The sequence below is a fragment of the Setaria viridis genome, chromosome 2 (assembly GCF_005286985.2).
Source record: "Setaria viridis chromosome 2, Setaria_viridis_v4.0, whole genome shotgun sequence".
NCBI classification, from domain to species: domain Eukaryota; kingdom Viridiplantae; phylum Streptophyta; class Magnoliopsida; order Poales; family Poaceae; genus Setaria; species Setaria viridis.
In genome coordinates, this window is record NC_048264.2 from 31045252 (window position 1) to 31065524 (window position 20273).

General features: G+C 46.1%; 2 protein-coding genes across 2 annotated transcripts; both read left to right on the forward strand.

Moving 5' to 3' along the window:
- Positions 1–1508: 1508 nt before the first annotated feature.
- LOC117844540 (protein GAMETE EXPRESSED 1) lies at positions 1509–4549 on the forward strand. The gene is made up of 7 exons (XM_034725240.2): positions 1509–1809; positions 1985–2566; positions 2647–3234; positions 3335–3461; positions 3555–3741; positions 3841–3997; positions 4096–4549. Exons 2-7 carry the CDS (start codon positions 2070–2072, stop codon positions 4400–4402), a joined length of 1863 nt encoding a protein of 620 aa, XP_034581131.1. The 5' UTR covers positions 1509–1809; positions 1985–2069; the 3' UTR covers positions 4403–4549.
- A 2401-nt stretch (positions 4550–6950) lies between these two features.
- LOC117845471 (probable GTP diphosphokinase RSH3, chloroplastic) lies at positions 6951–10622 on the forward strand. Its single transcript, XM_034726517.2, has 6 exons — positions 6951–8099; positions 8200–8385; positions 8836–9296; positions 9389–9547; positions 9624–9975; positions 10069–10622. Exons 1-6 carry the CDS (start codon positions 7425–7427, stop codon positions 10363–10365), a joined length of 2130 nt encoding a protein of 709 aa, XP_034582408.1. The 5' UTR covers positions 6951–7424; the 3' UTR covers positions 10366–10622.
- Positions 10623–20273: the final 9651 nt, after the last annotated feature.

Here is a 20273-nt window from a genome sequence, read left to right on the forward strand (position 1 = left end):
TCAAGCACCCCACAACATTCCCACCGAACACAATCGTCAACACAAGAGAAGTCACGACGGTAAGAGCTACTTACGGTGAGGGAAGCAACACCGTACATAGGATCCCCAGTAAGAACTACTTACAGTGAGGGAAACAACACCGTACATACATAGGATCCCCAAACGACGTCTCCAATAAGGTCACGACGTTGGAGACGCTGCCGCCACAATCGGCCAATCAAAAGCCGACCAACCGGAATAGAGTTTTCACTGGGAAATCCAACAATACCACGGCAAGGCCTTCGAGAAGAAAAAAGACGCCTGACAACGCCACCATTACCGACACCAGCATATTAGCATATACTAGGGTAAAACCTTTTCGCCTGGTAATTCTGCACAGTTACAATCCACCGGAAGCGCCCGACACACCATGACCACCGAAGGCCTGCTGCTAGGACCACCCAAGGTGGTGTTGAGTGGGTTCTTGGGTGCAGAGGTCCGTATATAAATTCATTCCACTATTCCAAAAGTTGTCTTATTAAAATAAAAAATAAAAAGTGGGAGTAATATGGACCAACAAACACATACGGTAACTTTTGCATGTCGTCATCAAATTGACGTGCCTACGGTCTACCCATGTGAAACAGTAGCTGAACGATTTTGGTCTATATATTTATGCATCCGCTTAATGAGCATTACGAGCGACCAAATTTGAAACCCGCTGTGAAACAGAACACGCAGCAAACCCGTGGAAGGATGCCTCTTCACCTCCCGGCTGTTCGATCGGTTCCCCACCTAAGGGAGGTGCCCCTTCGTGTGAACCAGCGCATCTTTTCACCGCGGTCTTTTTACCACACTCAACCATATATTCCTGCGTCTTCGACTCTTCGTTTCATCAATCCTGGCACCGTCGTCGCAGTCCCAACATCCACAAGAGGGCACAGCACTGATCCACACCAAACTGGTGAGTTTCTTGATTCCTACAAGTCCTGTCAAGCTCCCCTTCTTTTCTTTCTGCTACTGGATTTTGCGAAGTCCTTCCGTGAGTTCGTTCTCTGACACATCCATCCACCGCATTGAGATCATCAGTCAAGCCAGTTTTCGTGTTACAGTTTCATTCCATTCTGTTGAACTCCCTTTGATTTTTTTTTTCTGTCAAACGAATTCCCTTTGAATCTTGAAATGTTGCGTTGGCCGTGGTTCGTGCTTCGATCGTTCGATTGTTCAGAGCACCAAATCCTGAATTCCTGGTGTTCATGTGACATGTGTCTGACTGACATGAGCGGTGAGTCCATAGGCGAATTGGGGGAGTAGAAACTGTTCAACTCCAGCTGGTCTCGGCCCGTTGGGCCTGCGATCTGCCGATCTCCGAGCCTTGCGGCGTAAGCCATCGTCACCACCTTACATTAGCGCCGACTTAACCGCGATTAACTGGTTGCTTAACTAAAAGCTTCCTTGCTGGGAACGGCACCTGGCCAATAAAACGGCAGGAGATCCTACAAAGGCCTGATCAACTCAGTCGTCGGCATCCAATCACTCCCATTTGCGCGTGTCAGTGAGAGTGGGTCCCTTGCACCTTTGGTGTAAAAAGTCCAAATCGACTCTGTTTTTCTTGGAAACATTTTATTCTTTTTATTATCCTCCCCTCCATGTGATGTGACGGCTTCCTCTGGATCTCGCCCTTGCCTTGCCGGAGAAGAAACACAGCTGTGACCGCGACTACTTAACAGGAAGCCATTCTCACGCCGCAGGGCCCAAGTTAGCAAGCACTCAGTTGCGCCGCCGTTGCCTTGCTTGTTCTTGGATTCTTGTTGCAGCTAATCGCTTTAGGTTGTTATTACTAGCATGGATTTTCGTTGATTTTTCGTCTGAAATAGAAATCGATAACAACAAAAAACTCTTGATGACGATTATATGTTCGGGTTTTATAATCTTTAATTCACAGCATATAACAATCTGTATCCGATGAACGGGTTTTGATGCTTCCCTTGTTCAATCCTGGCAGGGACTGCGACTATTAGCCCCTGATTTTGACCTGCCACGATCAAGCTCACTTCTTGACGGAACCAAGCTCAGTTACCAGTCGAATCATGACGAGAAACGCGTGGTCCGTGCTGCTGATTTTGATCTGTTTATGGGTTTGCCCTCTGAGGACCAGTGGATTCTCATGGAACATCTTCTCCTCCTCGTCGCCGGGCTCGTCGGCGAAGGCGGCTAACCAGCGCGCTCCAATGATGGAGCTAGATGGCGCAGTGGCCGACTTCACCATGGACGGCGCCAACAACCCGCGAGGGCTGAAGCTGCTGGAGAACGCGCAGAGCAAGCTCGCCGGGCCGAGGAACTGCTGGCAGGAGGCGTACCGGAAGCTTTTCGCCAGCTGCGGCGACATCATGGCGGATAAGGAGAGGCAGTCACGCCTGGCCTGGCACCTCAGCAGCTGCTTCCAGGAGGACTCGGGGCGGCCGCCCTTCCCGTCCTGCGCCGAGGGCTCCAGGATGGTCCATTGCCGCAGCCGGCTGAGTGATTCCGAGGGGAAGGTGTTCCTTGAGTTCTTCCTCGAGACCAATACCCTGTGCCACCAGTTGCAGTAAGTTTTTCTCTCTCTTAGTTTTCCATTTTCAAATTAGATTTTTTTCAGTAATAAATCTGTCTGGTTGATTTGTTCAGGGCTGAAGCGTTCAAGCACAACACAGAGAGGCTCGTCAATGACCTGACAAGGACATCCAAGTCTGCCGAGGAGAAGCTCGAGGTGATCGAGGAGAGGTCAGATCAAATTATTAAGGAGTCTGAAAAGGTTCAGGACAAGATATCATCGATCGAGGAACAAACCGACCGTCTGGCAGAGACGTCGAAGAACGTGGGGGAGCAGATCAATGACGTGCTGGATCACTCGAAGGCCATCTTTGAGCAGTCCAAGGTGATCGCCAAAGCTCAGGCAGCCCTCAAGGAAGGGCAAACGGAGATGAGGGAGAAGATCGACGCAGGCATGGCGCGCGTCGAGGAGTCGTATGCGAGCCTTGGTAAAGGGATGGATAACCTGAAAGAGGAGACAGGATACGTTAAGAGGGAAATAAAAAGTGTTGGCGATTCAATGTCTTCAAAGATGCAAGATTTGCAGAGCAAGGCTGATGATATTGGGAGTGTGGCTGGCAAGTCATTGGAGAATCAGATGCAGCTGCTGGATCGTCAGAGCCGGACCATGGAAGGATTGAATAATCTCCACAGCTTTCAAGCAAAAGCTCTTGAAGAAAGCAGGTATTGTATTTGTGTGCTGCTCATTTTGTATTATTGTTCATGGGCGAATTATTAATATACATCTGAAAAAAAAAGATACTGATTAAACGAGCATTTGCAGGGAAACAGTTCAGAAACTTGCGCAGTTTGGCCAACGCCAGCAGGAAGAGCTATTGGCCCGGCAAGAACAGATCCGGCAAGCCCACGATCATCTCATCCAAAACTCGCACTCAATACTGGAAGCACAGGTTCTTATCCATCTCATTCTGAAAAATCTAAATAATTTTGTCCCATTTGGGTCTTCAAATCTCCCACCTACTTATTGAATTTTTCACCCGCAGGAAGAGTTCAGAGCAAAGCAGGCCAACATTTTTGCCGCTCTGGATAAACTGCACATCCTGCACAACGCCATCCTAGCCGAGTCTCGCTTCATCAAGGCATTCTTCTTCTACTGCTGCATCGTGTTCCTCATCTACATGCTCACTAGTGCAAAGCAAACGTTCAGCATCAGGGGCCAGCTCTACTTTGGTATGATTTCATCCCTGTAATTCACAACTTCTATGCTAGAGTTAATTTCTACATCAGGTGAATGCCCATTTTTGCTGACATCCATGTCTGCCCCGTCAGGTCTTTGCATCACATTAGTCCTGGAGATTGGGCTGATCAAGATCGGCGCCGACGACTTCGACAAGCAGTTCTGGATCATGTCCAAGGTGTTCTTGGTCAGAATGCTGTTTCTCGGGGTCGCCACTGTCCAGATCCTTCACTCTATATTCACCTACAGGTATGTCAGTATGTGACAAACGAACTGCATATTCAGAATTTCAGTAGCATGTTGACCAAAACCGTTGCTGCAATTTTAACTTGCTGATTACCCTTCAGGGACTACGAGGCGCTGAACCACCGGCTCCTCCAGACGCTGGTGGAGAAGGTCCGGGCGCTGGAGAAGAACGCCGGCGGGAGGGCGCTGCCGTACGACACGGAGGAGAGCGAGGGGAGCCTGATGGATTACTCGTGGGTCTTCGACGAGCTGGCGGACGAGGTGGACAGCAAGGTGGATCCGAGCTACGTGTTGCCGCCGGTGCGGCCGCCCCGGACGTGCCACGAGGTCGTGTTGCCGGAGGAGGTCGGCGAGAACTCCATCACCACGTTGGTGGGCCGGAGGTACAATCTACGGTCGCGGAAGTAGGCGGTCAATGTCCTCCATTGTAGTAGTTTTTGTGTTGGGAGGAGGCCTCTTAGGTGCCAAATGAGATGTTGACGAAAATTTGTTCACACGATGTTTTAGCATACTGTGATGAAGCTACGATCCCGAAATAAAGTTACGCTGGATTAATATGCATTGTCAAAATCTGATTGATTCGCCATTGTTGTTCTAACGTTTGTTGAGTTTTCATTCCCACGCTTCTTGTGAGAGATGATGATCTTTTAACAGGAGAGAAGATGCGTTAGAAGGGCCCAAGGAAGGCCTGAGTTTTCTCTACCTTTCAACGGCCCAGAACGAAAAGGCCGTTGAAGCAGCAGTCCATCAGTCGCAGGCCGAGTTTGACATGGGCCCGTTTCCTACCCAGAAAAAGGCTCATCAGTCATCACGAGCTCACGACAGGTCGACGGCAAACCTTTTTCCTCTAATAAAAAAAACGACAGTAAACTTTTCGCCGCCAGCTACTACGACTGTCGCTGTACGGGTTGATACTGTTAGAGTCGTAGAAGAAAATACCGTACCATCTCAATCGAGAAAGCACGAAGATAAAAGCTATTTGCAGGCACCAGTTACCAGCTTAAAAATTCAACCTAGGCAGTCAAAAAAGTTGACCCACATGCAGCAAGCCGAACTGCCCAGACCTGAGCCATCGCGCTCCCCAATCCCCATCGTACTATTTCCCAGTTCCCACACATTTTCCCCGTATACCACCATTCACGCCGTACACGTACACGTCTTGAGTTGCTGGTACGCCACGGAACGGCACGTGTAGCCGGGTCATCCCCGGCCAGTCGGCAGCCGCCACCTCGCGCCTGGTCCCCGGCCCCCGGCCACGTGCCGCCGCCGGGCGCGGCCGCTCCAGGAGCGCGCGCGCCGCGTGTCCCGCCGGAGCGGCACGGCCGCGAAGCCCGAGTGGGCAACGGCCGCGCACGCGCCGCGAGGTGCCGAGGTCCGGACCAGAGTACCATACGCCCATACCGAACCGTTTCGTCCTGCTCTTGCGTATTGCGGTCTTGCCCGCCGAAAACGGAAAGGAACCGCTTCGTCATGCTCCAGGACAAGGACTCATCCATGTTCTGCGAGCTCAGAAGAAAGAAGAAAAAGGTCTCCTCCAGGTTCTGAGAGCTCAAAAGAGTGAGAGCTTCAGGTGTTTCCTCTCGTAAAAAATCTCGCTGGTAGCTTCGTTTACTCACTGTCATACGCCACACTGCAATAACTCTAAGTTCCGTAAGTTCCGTTTGAATGTCGGTATTGGAAGACTAGACTTTGGTATTGAATTTAACTCAATACCAGATCGGACAAGTTTTGGAAATAGCTCACAATACCAAAACGATTATTTAGATGCCTATAAAATTGCTTGAAGGAATTCAACTAAGCTTCAAATATCCAATCTTATTTGGATATACATATAGTAGAATTGGTATTGGCTATCTTCTTCTCTCCGGATCTCTAAGCGTGAATGCATACATCCAAATGTACAGTTTGAAAGCGGAAATTAGAATAGTGGTTTACGGTGATTGGGTTCAGTCGGTGCCAACAAACTTATTCTTTAATTAACGCCTGATGGGAAAATTTGCCCTCCGAATCTCCGGGGCTTCTGCAACTGCCTATGGGAGTTTTTGGGCGTGCAGGAACAGTGGATTAGAAAATGACCACCACGCCACTCCACACTCTTCTGCCTTCTAGAGATAGTGGAGTAGCACCTTCTAGAAAATCTTTTCCTATTCTTTTTTTTTGTGCTGATATTTGCTTCGCATTGCTTTTATCACTATGATAATGGCGTATTATATTGGCATCACATCGGCCATCATTAGCTGGGGGCAGGGGACGTGAATGAAGTTTTGGATAGGGCGAACTTTAACAAAGACGCGTCTCGGTTTGTCCAATGGCTTTAGGCGTAAAGTAGGTTACAGTAACACCACCATGGATGTCATTACCCATTTCTTTTGGATATAAAAAGCCGCTACCCGAGTAGGCGTCTAGTCGACAGACCTACTTTGCAATCGCATCACAAGTAAGATTTCTACCACCAAATTTTATTCTGTTGGCAAAAACAAATCTTTCCAAACTCAGACAAAATTTACGTCAAGAACTTATGATTGGCCGTGGAAACAGGTGCCACTACCACTTTAGGATTTACCCCCGATCGTGGGTACATAGATCGCAAAGTCGGTGAAATATGAAGTGGCAAATCTTCAGTTGCAATGAATTGGCAGTTACTAATTGGAGATGAGTAGTGCAGTACGAGTAGTACCAATGAGTAAACATAAGGTCAAGCCTGCACCAAATCTAACCAGCTCAAGCAGTTTTCTTAAACTCTACTTTAGCGAGCTTGAATTTATGTCCTTGTTATAATTTTGAAATCTCTCGAAGTTCAGGGAAAACAACAGCTAGAATCTTTGATCACTCTTGCCGAGAGGACCCAGCAAAAAAGGGCCAAAATTCCGGCAACCCGGTAGAAGATTCTTCCGGGAGGGGTAGTTCCGACATTTCGGAAGCCAGCCGCCTTCCTATAATTAGCGAGGAGGGTCCCAGATTCTTTCTCTTCACGCACACGCAGCAGCCGAAGCGACGCAACCCAATTTAATACGCGAGGAGAAGAGATTTCCCCATTTCTTGGCTTTCTCCTTGCTCTTCCCGCGAGCGCCCGCCCCCAAATTCGCCCGCCTGATCGCGCCGAGCTCATTTTCCGGCGAAGAATTCGTACTCTGCAGCTTTGATTTGCCTCCAATCTCAGCCGATTTCCACCTCCAAATAGTACAGCTTTTTTTTTGTGGTTCGATTCATTGTTGTTATAGCAAGTAGAACACCAAATTCGTCGACTTCATCTCACCGAGATCAAAATCTTGGCACCGAATTCTGTGCCCCACCACGGCTTCGATCCCAATCCCGTCTGGTTACAGCTCGGAATTCCCACTCCGAACCGTTGGACAATTTGTGGTAACTGCAAGGAGTTTTGAGTTCGGGCGCTTCGAGCTCGTCGGAGGCAAACCGGATTCCGGTGGCCATGTCGTTACCCGCGATTTCCCTGTACACTAGTCCGCCAGCTGCGGTCTACTCCGAGTTCGACACGAGCTCCCGTGGTTCGTCGCCGTGCACCACCGCCGCGCCGCCGCCGCCGGCCGCCTCCCACCGTCTGCCTGCCGGCGGCGGTGGCCTCTCTTGCCTTTTCTCCTCGCCAGCCGCGGCGGCTGCGCCGCCCCGCGCCCCGGCTCACGACGAGCTCGGCGCGCTGTGGCACGACAGATCCGACGACCTGAGCGTCGGCGGCGGGGGCGGCTACTCCTACTCCCACTCGTCCTCACCGCTCAAGTGGCGGGACCTGCACCACCACCACCACCACAGCCCCGTATCGGTGTTCCAGGGTCCGTCGTCCTCTTCGCCGTCCCGGAGCCCGCCGGCTTCTTGGCTCGCTGGCCGCGACCGCGACCGCCTCTTCGCTGGCTTCGTGCGCAACGCGCTCGGCTCCTGCGTTGACTACGCGCCGGCCACCAGCCCTCGGCCGGAGGTCGGCGCCGGCGAGCTCGCGTTCGAGCTCGACGAGAACCTCGCGGAGGCGAGCCCAGCCTGCGAGCCGTACGCCCGAGAGCTGCTCGCCAGTGCCCAGGATCGCCACCGCATCTTCCACGAGGAGGTCGTCGTGAAGGCCTTCTTGGAGGCTGAGAAGGCTCACCGTGGCCAGGTCAAATCACAAATTCCAACCTCTAGCTGGAAATTGTCCGTTCCTGGATAGTTTTGTGCGTTAGTTACTGATTTTTTTTCTGCTTTTGTTCTGTCATTAGACGCGGGCGAGTGGTGATCCATACTTGCAACATTGTGTGGAGACTGCCGTGCTACTGGCCAAGATAGGCGCAAACGCAGCGGTTGTCTCGGCTGGGCTTCTGCACGACACCATTGACGATTCATTCATTGACTATGATCACATCTTCCACATGTTTGGTGCTGGGGTTGCTGATCTCGTGGAAGGGGTACGTGTTCCTTCTCTCTTGGATCTCGATCATTTGTTTTAGTGGGATTGGAAAGTATTGTAATCAAGTTGTTGGCTGAATCAATTGAAATTATTTGATCTCAATTATGATGATCTACTCCCTATATATATATATATTCAAGTCAATGATTATGTACTGAGTTCATTTAACTTGTATTATCTTATAAGCACCTAATGAGAAATGATCCATTTGGATCAACCCAATGTGTGACTTTGGTGATATGATGTGAATTGTTTAGCTAACCACTATAGCACATTGTTTAGTTTCTTGCATTGTTCCTACAATCACAGTGTCAATATATTTTGTCAATTTGCGCTGAGTTGCTTGCATTCTTTTGTTGGCATGTCCATTTGAAAAGTTCACTTTTATCTGGCACTAAGTTCTCTTGCTAGCTCCATTGTCCTTATGGTTTTTGTCTGATTTGTTCAGGTTTCCAAGTTAAGCCACCTGAGCAAACTTGCTCGTGATAACAACACAGCAAGCAGAACTGTTGAGGCAGACCGCTTGCATACAATGCTTCTTGCAATGGCAGATGCACGAGCTGTCCTAATAAAGCTTGCAGATCGCTTGCATAACATGGAGACCTTAGAAGCTTTACCTTTGACCAAACAACAAAGATTTGCCAAAGAGACCAAGGAGATTTTTGTGCCTTTGGCTAATCGATTAGGGATTGCTAGCTGGAAGGACCAGCTGGAAAATCTTTGTTTCAAGTATTTGAATCCAGAAGAGCACAAGGAGTTGTCATCCAAACTTACAGAGTCCTTTGATGAAGAACTAATTACGTCTGCTGTGGATAAACTTGATAAAGGTCTGAGGGATGCTGCTGTATCATATCACAATCTTTCTGGGAGGCACAAGAGCCTGTACAGTATTCACTCCAAGATGCTAAAGTATGCCAAATTTGCATTGCATATAATTTTAACTGTTTGATAATGAAATATTTTTTTGTGCATTTGCTAACTGAATTTAGTTAAATTATCAGGAAGAACTTGACAATGGAGGAGATACATGATATACATGGTCTGCGCCTCGTGGTTGAGAAGGAAGAAGATTGCTATCGAGCACTTAGTGTTGTTCATAAATTGTGGCCTCAAGTCACTGGAAGATTCAAGGATTACATTTCACGTCCAAAATTAAATGGGTATGCCTAGACAAAAAAATTCAGTTTGTTCATTGATGTTTGCTTGAAAGAGCACGCACTGATTTGCTTGCTACAGGTATCGATCATTGCACACTGTCGTCATGAGCGATGGCGTTCACCCATTTGAAGTCCAAATTCGCACAAAGGAGATGCATCTGCAGGCCGAGTATGGATTTGCTGCGCACTGGAGGTACAAGGAAGGTACCTGCAGGCACTCCTTTGTGCTCCAAATGGTGGAATGGGCAAGATGGGTTCTTACGTGGCAATGTGAAGCGATGAACAAAGAGCGGACTGCGTCGCTTGGCAGTAGTGATACTGTGAGGCCACCTTGCCCGTTTCCCTTGCATTCAGAGGACTGCCCTTACTCATATACCAGCCAATGCAACCATGATGGACCCATATTTGTCATCCTGCTGGAGCATGATAAGGTTAGCCTGGTTCTTTTTTATTTTGTACATGGTTCATTGCAAATGTTTATGTTTGGACCAGTTATCTGACGAACTTTGCACCGACAATTTCAGATGTCTGTCCAAGAATTCCCGGCAAATTCAACCGTGATGGATCTTATGGACCGCATCGGCGCCAACAGCCCAAGATGGAGCCCCTACAGCATTCCCATGAAGGAAGATCTGCGACCGAGGGTGAACCATGAGCCCATAAGTGACCCGAACCGGAAGCTCAGCATGGGGGACGTGGTGGAGCTGACTCCGGCCCTGCCTCACAAGTCCCTCAGCGGGTACCGGGAAGAGATCCAGCGCATGTACGACCGCGGCGGCTTCGCCCTCGCAACCCGGGGCGGTGGCTCAAGACGCTGCTGACAGTAGCAATTCAGTGTAGTTAACCTGTTGCATCACCATTGTACCATTCAAAATTCGTTGTAAATACATAGGCTAGGTCCTAGTACTCTACAGCCTGGTGGGTTCCGAAATTTGTGGCTGGCCTGCGGTGGATTTTGCACCCTGGCCTTGAACCCCCCGGAGGCTGCAGTGTGTAATAGTAGCAGAAACGTTGTGTAGAGCTGTTCGTTTCGTTTCAGGTTTCTCCCAAGATCTGTGGAGAGAATGCCGTAGCTTCAGCTGTCCTTGTTTGGGTGATTAAGATCTTGTGATGTGATGCGCCATCAAGCATTCAAGCTCTCGTGTGAGGGAAGCCGTGACATCAGACTTTGCCGGTGGTGTCTGCACGGCGTCCAGGCACACGAGCTGTGTGGACCAGAATCTGGCGGTGTCTGCTTCCCCGGTGAGGTGTAAGTTTCTGAAGAATCTTCCGGTGTGGGAGAGGAAGGTCGGGGGTGCGATTGGGATCTCCCTTTGTGGCGCTCCATGAATCTCTCGCCGTGGGAGCCACCGCGCTTGTACACGTGGTTCGGTGGGGCGCGGCCCGGGGTTTGTGTCGCTCTGCCGCGAAACTTTCCAAAAGTTTTTGGTTGGTGGCGGCAGCGGCACCCGGCGTTGAACGTGGGAGGGGGACGGTTCGGCTGGCGCCGTTGCTCACGGCTCTACCGAATCCTGCCAGGCTACCAGCAAAGGTGGACTTGTGGGCTTGTGGCATCTCGTTCTGGAAGCACACGAGGCCTAGTGGCAGTTAAAGTTCGTTTAGTGATGTTAGTACACTAATCTCACTCTCAATTCTTCACTGACTGCAGGCCAAGCAGTTCATTGGCGATTGGATTTCACTCTCCGAATCTGTACGGCAAATCGTCGGCGGCTAACCAGTATCCTGATGAGAATAGTACGCAGTCAGCGGATAAGAACGGGCGCGGTCGCCCCCTTTGCCGGCTACAGGCTACAGTTGAGGCGTAAACGTCTCGCCTCTACGCTCGCTACGTCTCCTCCACGTGGAGACGGACGGGACGGAGCGGGGCCGACTGCCTAGGCCGGAAACAGGCAGCTTTCACGGCGCGATCGCCGGCCACTTGCGAATTCCGCGCGCGATCGCTCGCGGCCACGTTCGTCGGACCGCGCCGGGGAGGTGGCCGATAGGGAGATTTGGGTGAGGGTTTGTCGCGTGCGGGTCGAGGAAATCCGTGGGAAAAGCCGCTGCCTCGCGCGCGGGTGCGTGCGTGCATGTACCTCGTGTTACAAAACGCACGCAAGGCCGCAAGGTGCCTAGCTTGCTGTCGCGATCGGCTCTTGCGTTTGGCAAGCGTATCGTGTATGTAGGTGCAAGGCCCGGTTAGAGAGTCTGTACTCCTTTTGCAAGATGTGGAAGTTAGGTCAACGGGGGCTGGGGCCACGGGCACGACGAGCACTATACGACTTCGACATGGTAGTGCTGTTTTTTTGTTCTGGAAACGTGCAGGATAGGACCGCCCGGGCCACCAACTGTAACCCACCACCCTTGAACTCAAAACTGTACTCTAGTGTCCCCCTCGAGATCTCTTACGAAGAAAAGGTCCAGACCTGGGATCATAATTCAACTGCTTCTTTTCTAGAGCAAAGAGAAGAAAGTTTGAAGAAATTGCGCCCGAAGTCTTTTTTTTTTCTTTTTTCTTTTTACGAAAATTGCGCTCGAAGTCTCGATCGATATGGCCAGGTTGTGCAACAAAAAGGAGTGGGAAACCATATCAACTGGGCCTCTGATATAGCGTGCTGCTATCTGGGGATATTTAAGTTGGGCCGAAGGCTCAGAATGTAAAGAGGACTTCTGGGCCAACAGCAAGTGCAGCGAGAAGAAGAGTAAGTAGTAGCAACAGCTCCCCCTCAACAAAAAAATTAGTAGCAACAACTTTGAGGGGAAAATTCTATATAGCTTCCTACACAACTTCTGGTGTTTGAAATTTGTGCGGATTAGGCCCTGTTTAGTGAACCAAAATCATGCAGCACTGTAGCATACTGTAGCGTTTTATTTGTATTTGTGAATTATTGTCCAAATATTGACTAATTAGGTTCAAAAGATTCGTCTCGCAAAGTACAACAAAATTATGCAATTATTTTTTAATTTTGTCTACATTTAGTACTCCATGCATGTACCGCAAGTTTGATGTGATGAAGAATCTTCTTTTTGCATAGTGCCAAAGTTAGTATTTTGGGAAGGCCTTAGAATGAACGAGCATGAGTGCACATGGCGGGAGAGTAGGCAGCAGCGTTCTGGGGGCGTTTGGTTACTTTTGCTTATTTTTAGCACGTGTCACATCGAATGTTTAGATACTAATTAGGAGTATTAAACGTAGACTATTTACAAAATCCATTACATAAGTGAAGGCTAAACGGCGAGACGAATCTATTAAGCCTAATTAAGCCTAATTAATCCATCATTAGCAAATATTTACTGTAGCAACACATTGTCAAATCATGAACTAATTAGGCTTAATAGATTCGTCTCGCCATTTAGCCTCCAATTATGTAATGCGTTTTGTAAATAATCTACGTTTAATACTTCTAATTAGTATATAAACATTCGATGTGACGGGTGCTAAAAATAAGCAGGAAACCAAAACCAGGCCAGAGTGCAAGTCCGCATGCTGCTGGTCACACGGATGAGTTGGCTTGTCACGTGGATGAGTTGGCTGGAGTGATTCCTTTTTGGATTTTGATTTTGAATCCATTTATCTTGCAAACGACAAATTCTTTCTAAAATCCGTTTAAACCATGGTGCTAATTAGAATTTATGCAACAAAACAAGACCCAATATGAATATATTTTATTTTTCTGCTTATTTTTTTTAAAAAATCAACATTTCCAACAAAGCTAATCAACATTTTCGTTACATTATTTCAACAATTAAGGCAAGAACTATTGAAATTGTTTTCCTAAACTATTGAATTGTGTTTGAAGAAATATTGAACCTAATCTAACATTTCAAATGTATTGCTCCAACATTTTAAATATACATGTTCAATATTTTTTTATATATGATTCCAACATTTTAACATAAAATGTTGAACTAGTTCATGGAAATTGTTGAACTAAGTTTGAACAAATGTTGAATATAGTATTTTAGAATGTTGACTATATTTGTTTAATTTTTCCAATATACCGTGCCATAAACTTCTTAGCAAAAATAACGAAATATTGAGCTAGCTTAAAAGAGAAACAAATGAAAGAAAAACATACATGCCAGCCACTTCTGTTATTGCTGCAGTAATTTGCATATACAATGTCAGTTTTGTATTCGCATGTTGGTTGCTGGCCTGCTACCCTTGTCCTAATTTGCTGCAGTTGTGGGCCGCCTAAAAGCGCCTAAAAAGTTAAAGACGCCCAACTGGACCACCGGACGGGGGGAGTGATTGGTAGTTTGGGCCCGATGGGCTTTATAGCTACGGAGCTTAGGGGGCGTTTTCTTCCACTAACTTATTTTTAGCACGTGTCACATCGAATGTTTAGATACTAATTAGGAGTATTAAATGTAGACTATTTAGAAAACCCATTGTATAAGACGAATCTAAACGGCGAGACGAATCTATTAAGCCTAATTACGCCTAATTAATCCATCATTAGCAAATGTTTACTGTAGCAACACATTGTTAAATCATGGACTAATTAGGCTTAATAGATTCGTCTCGCCGTTTAGATTCGTCTTATGTAATGAGTTTTGTAAATAGTCTACGTTTAATACTCCTAATTAGTATCTAAACATTCGATGTGACGGGTGCTAAAAATAAATCAGTGGAAGAAAACGGGGTCTTAATGAACTTCTAGAAGTTAGATAGGAACCCCTTTGAGGGTCCACTGTCACCTGAAAATCTGAATGCTTGTGCAAGTACGAACTTGCTGTCAGGCTAACTGTTCAAATTTAAAAGTTGAAACTAAACTCTGGTTCTCTTATCAGCCAGAATGAAACAAGTTTACAAACCAAGTTGAAAGCAACCCATACAAATTTGATAAATCATCTATATTCTCTTATCTGTTGAATTATGTGTACCTTGAAATGTCCATTTTATACTTGCAATCATGACTTTTTTATTGTGTGCACTTTACTTGAATACATGCAACACCAAATTATAATCATCAATAAGGATGCTGAGGTTAAATCATTTTTAGGGCCAGTTTGGCAGGGCTCCGGCTCCGGCTCCGTGCGCTTACCGAAGCACGGAGGAGCCGGAGCCGCACCAAACGGCATTGACCGCGGAGCCATTTTTTGGCACATTTGGGAGGAGCCGGAGCCGTTTTAGGCCTGCATGGAGGAGCTCAAAAAAGTGGCTCCGCGGCTCCGGCTCCGGCTCCGCACGAGGAGCCCCTCGCGAGGAGCCCTGCCAAACTCGCCCTTATTCTGTCCATGTAACCTTTTCTTTCAGGAAATATGAGATTTTTTTGAGATAACAATTTGAGGAACGAGGAATATGTGATTGAATTTGAGCCAAATGGGCTCGATCTGAGCTAAGCCTGAGAGCATTTGTGGGCAAGGACTATCCGCAGCCTGCCATGACCCAAAGTCCACGGATGTTATATCTCCAAAGTTAGTTTTTTCAAAAAAAAAAAATCTCTCAAAGTCCCGATCCGTTTACGTGCTAGAGAAGCAGGGATTGTCCTCCCATTGGAGGCTTGGACCCCTTCCCACTTCCTCTCGTCCTGCCACCCCCTTCCTGACAGCTGTCCCCATGTCCATTCCCGACCGCCGTCTTTTGCATCTGGACGCGCGGCCTTGAGGTGAACTCCATCTTCTCTATCTCTCTCCTTCCTCCTCCCGTACAAGATCTGGTTTTGTTCCATATGATTCTACGAATTTCTAGAATTCGATATAGACCTGCCAGATGTGGATGTTCAGATCTGATTAGTACCATCTTATTTTTGCACTTGTTCTATAATCTATTACATGATCTGAGTGAGAAGTTCCCACATATACGTTTTGCAGAACCTAGCACTGTGACTAGTGGCAGATGCAAAAATTTACAAACAGGTGTACATAAATATTCATATTTTATTTGTAAATATATATAGTTTAATATGTGATTTTACAAGCGAAATGCCTATATTTTAAAATAAAAGTAAATATTTATTAACTGCTCACTAAGAAACTAACAAACGTTTAGGAGCACACATGCTTTATATGCTTTGAGAGCGCAAGTTCATTGGTTATGTTGAGCTGCCTCATTTGGGTTACAACTCATGACACATCTCAACAGTTCTCCAGAAATTAGTAATCGATAATAATATAATTGTGCTAACCAAAATTCAAAGTATGGCTATTGCTCCCATATGACCATATTTATTTATATTTATTTTGAACATATACACTTCCATTTTTATATATAAATACCAATATATTTTTCTTTATAAAATCTATTATCTAGAAGCATCTTTACGAGTAATAAGCTTTACATGATTTCTATATTATCATTGAAGAATTATATATCTATTTAATTTCAAAAATATTGTAGAAGTATTCTTTGCGAGGTAAAGATTTTTGAGTTGACAATCGGCATGTTATGTAAAAATATAAATATTTTTATCCAATAAGGAAGGATTACCATTTATAATTTCCATTGGAATAAATGATGTATATATATATGCTGAAATATTCTATAACTTTACCAGTGTAACATACGATGATATATGGGAAAAATCATTTTTAATGAAGTTTATTTTTTCTGATCGCTTCTCTTAGGTATGTACATGTGTAGTCAGTCCCCATCTTTTGCAGATCAAGGTGCTAAGATCATCCAATAGCTGCATGATCAATGGTGTTATTCGCGTAGGCACCTATAGAGGAACCGATAATGTATATACTTATGGTATTATGGAGACTCGCTTACAACAACACAAATTTTACTTTTGTTCTCATTGATGGTGCGAATGTATGTGATATTGTGACCCATCATATCCGAGCCTAGAATGGCCTCCTTCCTTCATGTACATCCATTTGCAGATGTTGCGGTGTTGATGAATGACAACATTAGGGTACCCGAACATGGAAAGATAAATAACTTTACATTTAGGATCATACAAATAAGGAAATATATGAGCATGAAAGAATGGAATTATGTGAAATGAATCCTGTGTAGTCTACATTGCTTCCTGCACCCTCGTGTGGTGACCAAATCCATCATTTCTCAATTTGGATGAAAGAAAATGGGACACGGGCGACGCACAATAATAGGACATGTTTCCAAAAAAAAATGAATATCCAATACCATGAAAATTTGCCAAATTTCTTAAAATCCTAAATCCCAAAGTTGATGGGTTAAGACTATGGGGATCGGTTACCTTTAGGGTCTTGATGCTATCATTGTTGTTGATGTGTCCATTATGGCTCCACAACCACAACTCTACTCAATGAGCTCAACGAGCTCTCTCATATACATGTTCTCTGTATACAACCTTTCTACTATGTGGCATGCTGCATTGCACGACTACCTTGTGTGCACCTCCGGTACACTTTAGGTCATCATCGCTGCATATGGATATGCATCCAATCCCATTCATTCATTACCATTCGGCAGCTTCCATCGCTCATACACATAGAAAAATGGACAAGAATCCTAAACCCTAACAACTTTCATCTTCTTCCGATCCATTAGGCTTCCCGACACTTGCCAACATTGCAGGCGCATGCATACTCCTTCGATGGGATCTCCCGTGGCACCAAAATATATGTACACATGGATAATTTGATTTTTGGATTCAATAATTTTGAACTTTTGAGAATTTCTAAAGTTATGGGGTCTTACGATTCCTTGAGTTCATGTGTGTATTGATCCTCACGGTTCCTTTTGAAAAGTTCTAGAAATTTAATACATTTTCTAATTACAAATTGCTTTAATTTTGTGTTCTGTTTCGTGCTTGCCTTGTGTCATGGCTCGCGAGCTAAATGAGATGACTTGAGCTGCTAATGATCTAAGTTGAGGTAGTTTTTTTCTTATTTTATTAACAAGGCAAGCCGAGCCAGCTTGTAAGTCTAGCCGTGAAGGCATGAACCATAAAAAATACGTCTTTGCTGAAAGACACTAAGGGCTAGTTTGGTTTTGAGAAACATTTGGCAGAATGGCTTCTCATATTTTCCGTTTATAGAATGTGCCCTTACGAATTTGACTTATTTGTACAAATGAGTTTTAATTTTTTTCTTAATCTATAATGCAATTTCATATATAATAAAAAGATTAGTAAATAGATTAATGGATATATTATATAACCCCTTGTTTACTTCTTTCTATTTACGACATGATACCCTTTTATGTGTTTTTTTTTCACAGCAAATTTTTTTCTTCTTGACGCTCCGTTCTTTTCCATTGTTGTCCTTATCTGCTCAACCACGGCAGCGATCCCTCGTCGATCCGCCGCCATGCTTATATTGGCGGCAATTAGCGCGCTAATTGGTGAACCGCAAGTGCACATATCAGTTGTAACTTTTCTCTTAGAGTATTTCCCAAGGTTTATCAATCCCTAGACAAGTGGATTGCTGGCTCTTACTTTATACCAATCTTGCTAAAAAACTGAGTAAATGTATTGTATAGAGAGAGAAACTAAACTAAACAACAGAGATAGGCACAAGGTAGCAAAGGTTAACATAAAATAGTTAACAGAGATAGATATAAGTGCCCCCCCCGGAATCTAGGTTCATAAGAATATGCATCTACTACATAGATGGGTGCTGCCCTCACTAGCTATCACAGCGGTTACGTGCTCGCTCGGCTTTTTCCCTCCTGCATACTGTCACTATGCAGGGATAATAAACCACCTTGCTCACACACACTATATCAAAGCATCCACAGAGTTAAGCTAATCACCACGATTACCAGAAACTCTACTAAGAACATATGTTGTATAGAACAAAGATCTCATATATGTAAACGAAGCATTGCAACGACATAGACCATGATGTATTAATGGAACATATAGCAGTTACATATCAAGGACCATATCAACCCTAGGGATGAACAGAGGTTTGACCCCATGATCTTACACATATTGACACATAAAGGGGGCATGGAACATGTGGAGAACATCCTAACCGAAAACAAAGACGAGGGGAGCCATGAGAGCCTCAGGCCGATCGGCCTGGGTACCATAGGCCGATCAGCCTAGGGGTTTCCTCCCTCCTCTTGAGGTTCCCTTCGACGCCGGAGCTCTTGATCAAATCTAAATCTTATTCCTTCTCTTGTGGCGGCGGTGGAATGTGATGAATGGCCTCTCTCTCGCCTCCTCCATCTCCCTATTGAATGTCCTGGGTATTTATAGTTGTCAGCGTCGGTTGGGGTGCCTTCAAGGTGAAGTATCTGGAGAAAAACCCTAGAAACATCGTGGGCTTCCTCCTGGCAAAGGGGGTGACGATCGGGACTGAAAATGGGCCAGGCCGATCGGCTTGCCCTCCATAGGCCTCCAATGCCTGAGCGCTTCATACGAAAGCTGTAGATCTTTTCGAGGCATGCAAAGTTCAGCTCCTCCTACGGGTCTGCAATTCAATGTTCGTGTTTGGACCTTTCAATATCCAAAGTCCAGACTCAAGTCCAACTTATAGAAAAACCCTTCATTTATATCGTATTTCCTGTGATTTTGCAATATGGTCCAAAACAAAACACATATGTGAACATGCGGTTATTTCAGGTGCCAAGTGGCGGGTTAGTATAAGATTTAGTCCAAAAACAGCACTTAAATGGCACTAAAAAGGTAGCAATAATGAGCGCCAACAGCTTCGAGCTTGGCATCCCGCTCCCATCACAGCAGGCCGCATACTTGCTCTCTCGCCGACCCGCTCTGGGCCCAGGACACCACTCCCTTGCTGCCTCGCTCCGGCTCCGGAGCACCACTCCCTTGCCACCCACCTCTGCTTCAGTCCCAGCGCGTCGCTCCCTCGCTGCCCTGCTGCACCGTGGTGAGTGGCATTTTGGCCGCGATATTTGTAAACTCGAGTGGGCAGTTGGTCCTTGTGCATGCGGGGAGCTACCTTTTTCGACTCCACCTCCCGTGTGATGGCTCCACTGTCAAAGAGGAAGCTTATTGCCTTGTCAGCCTTCTATCTTAGCTTACATAATTACATTCTTCAAGGTACTTGTCAGGTTTGGACTAATTGACGTTGTAATTTAGTTATTCATAGAAATTTATTTGGAGCCTTTTACCGGACCAGGCAATTTCCTTTTTATAACATGCTACTTTATAATTATCTAAAAGCTACTTTATAAGTGGTTTATGATTTGGACTTTGGACTCTTTTAATTTAGCATTCCGTTACTGCACCATTTTGCTTTGGGTGAACCATATGTAAAAATTGAGAATGAGCCTCCTAAGATTTTCCCAAGTGGCCCATTATTTCCAACTGACCTACTTCCTTGGTTTATTCTGAAAGCTTGTTCTCAAAATATTTTACATCTTCTAAACTCGCATAGGACAGATCAAATTGAGCATGAACATACCATACCGCTAACCGAAGTGATTGACATTTGAATGATCGGTGTACGGAACATAACGCATCTGTTCAGATTAAATACAAATTTGGCAGTACAGATCACTTACCGTAAGAGACACACACAACAGCTAAATGGGTACAATCTTGACGGAGCACGTCCATCCTCTCCCTCTCGTACATCATCCTCTTGCACCCTTGCTTGGTCTGCACAGCAGCTGAGCGAAGCGCCGCCGCCGCCCCTAGCCGCGCCCGAGCCTACCGTGCGCGCAGGAGAGAGAGAGAGAGGGGGAGGGGGATCAATCTTTGCTGGAGGAAAACAATGGGGAGGCATCGCTATAGGGCCGCCGAAGCACCCGGAATCACGGCGAGTCGGTGAGCTCTCAAGTGCGTAGAGAGAAACATCCGATACTAGAAGACACAGAGCTAAAATGAAATGTACAGAAGTA

Excerpts from the sequence above, each read along its gene's own strand:
- LOC117845471 (XM_034726517.2), top strand. The coding sequence starts at position 7,425 with ATGTCGTTACCCGCGATTTCCCTGTACACTAGTCCGCCAGCTGCGGTC. Across the intron at positions 8,100-8,199 it reads AGAAGGCTCACCGTGGCCAG|ACGCGGGCGAGTGGTGATCC; the intron begins GTCAAATCACAA and ends TTCTGTCATTAG. Across the intron at positions 9,976-10,068 it reads TCCTGCTGGAGCATGATAAG|ATGTCTGTCCAAGAATTCCC; the intron begins GTTAGCCTGGTT and ends CGACAATTTCAG.
- LOC117844540 (XM_034725240.2), top strand. The coding sequence starts at position 2,070 with ATGACGAGAAACGCGTGGTCCGTGCTGCTGATTTTGATCTGTTTATGG. Across the intron at positions 3,235-3,334 it reads AAAGCTCTTGAAGAAAGCAG|GGAAACAGTTCAGAAACTTG; the intron begins GTATTGTATTTG and ends GAGCATTTGCAG. Across the intron at positions 3,742-3,840 it reads CAGGGGCCAGCTCTACTTTG|GTCTTTGCATCACATTAGTC; the intron begins GTATGATTTCAT and ends CTGCCCCGTCAG.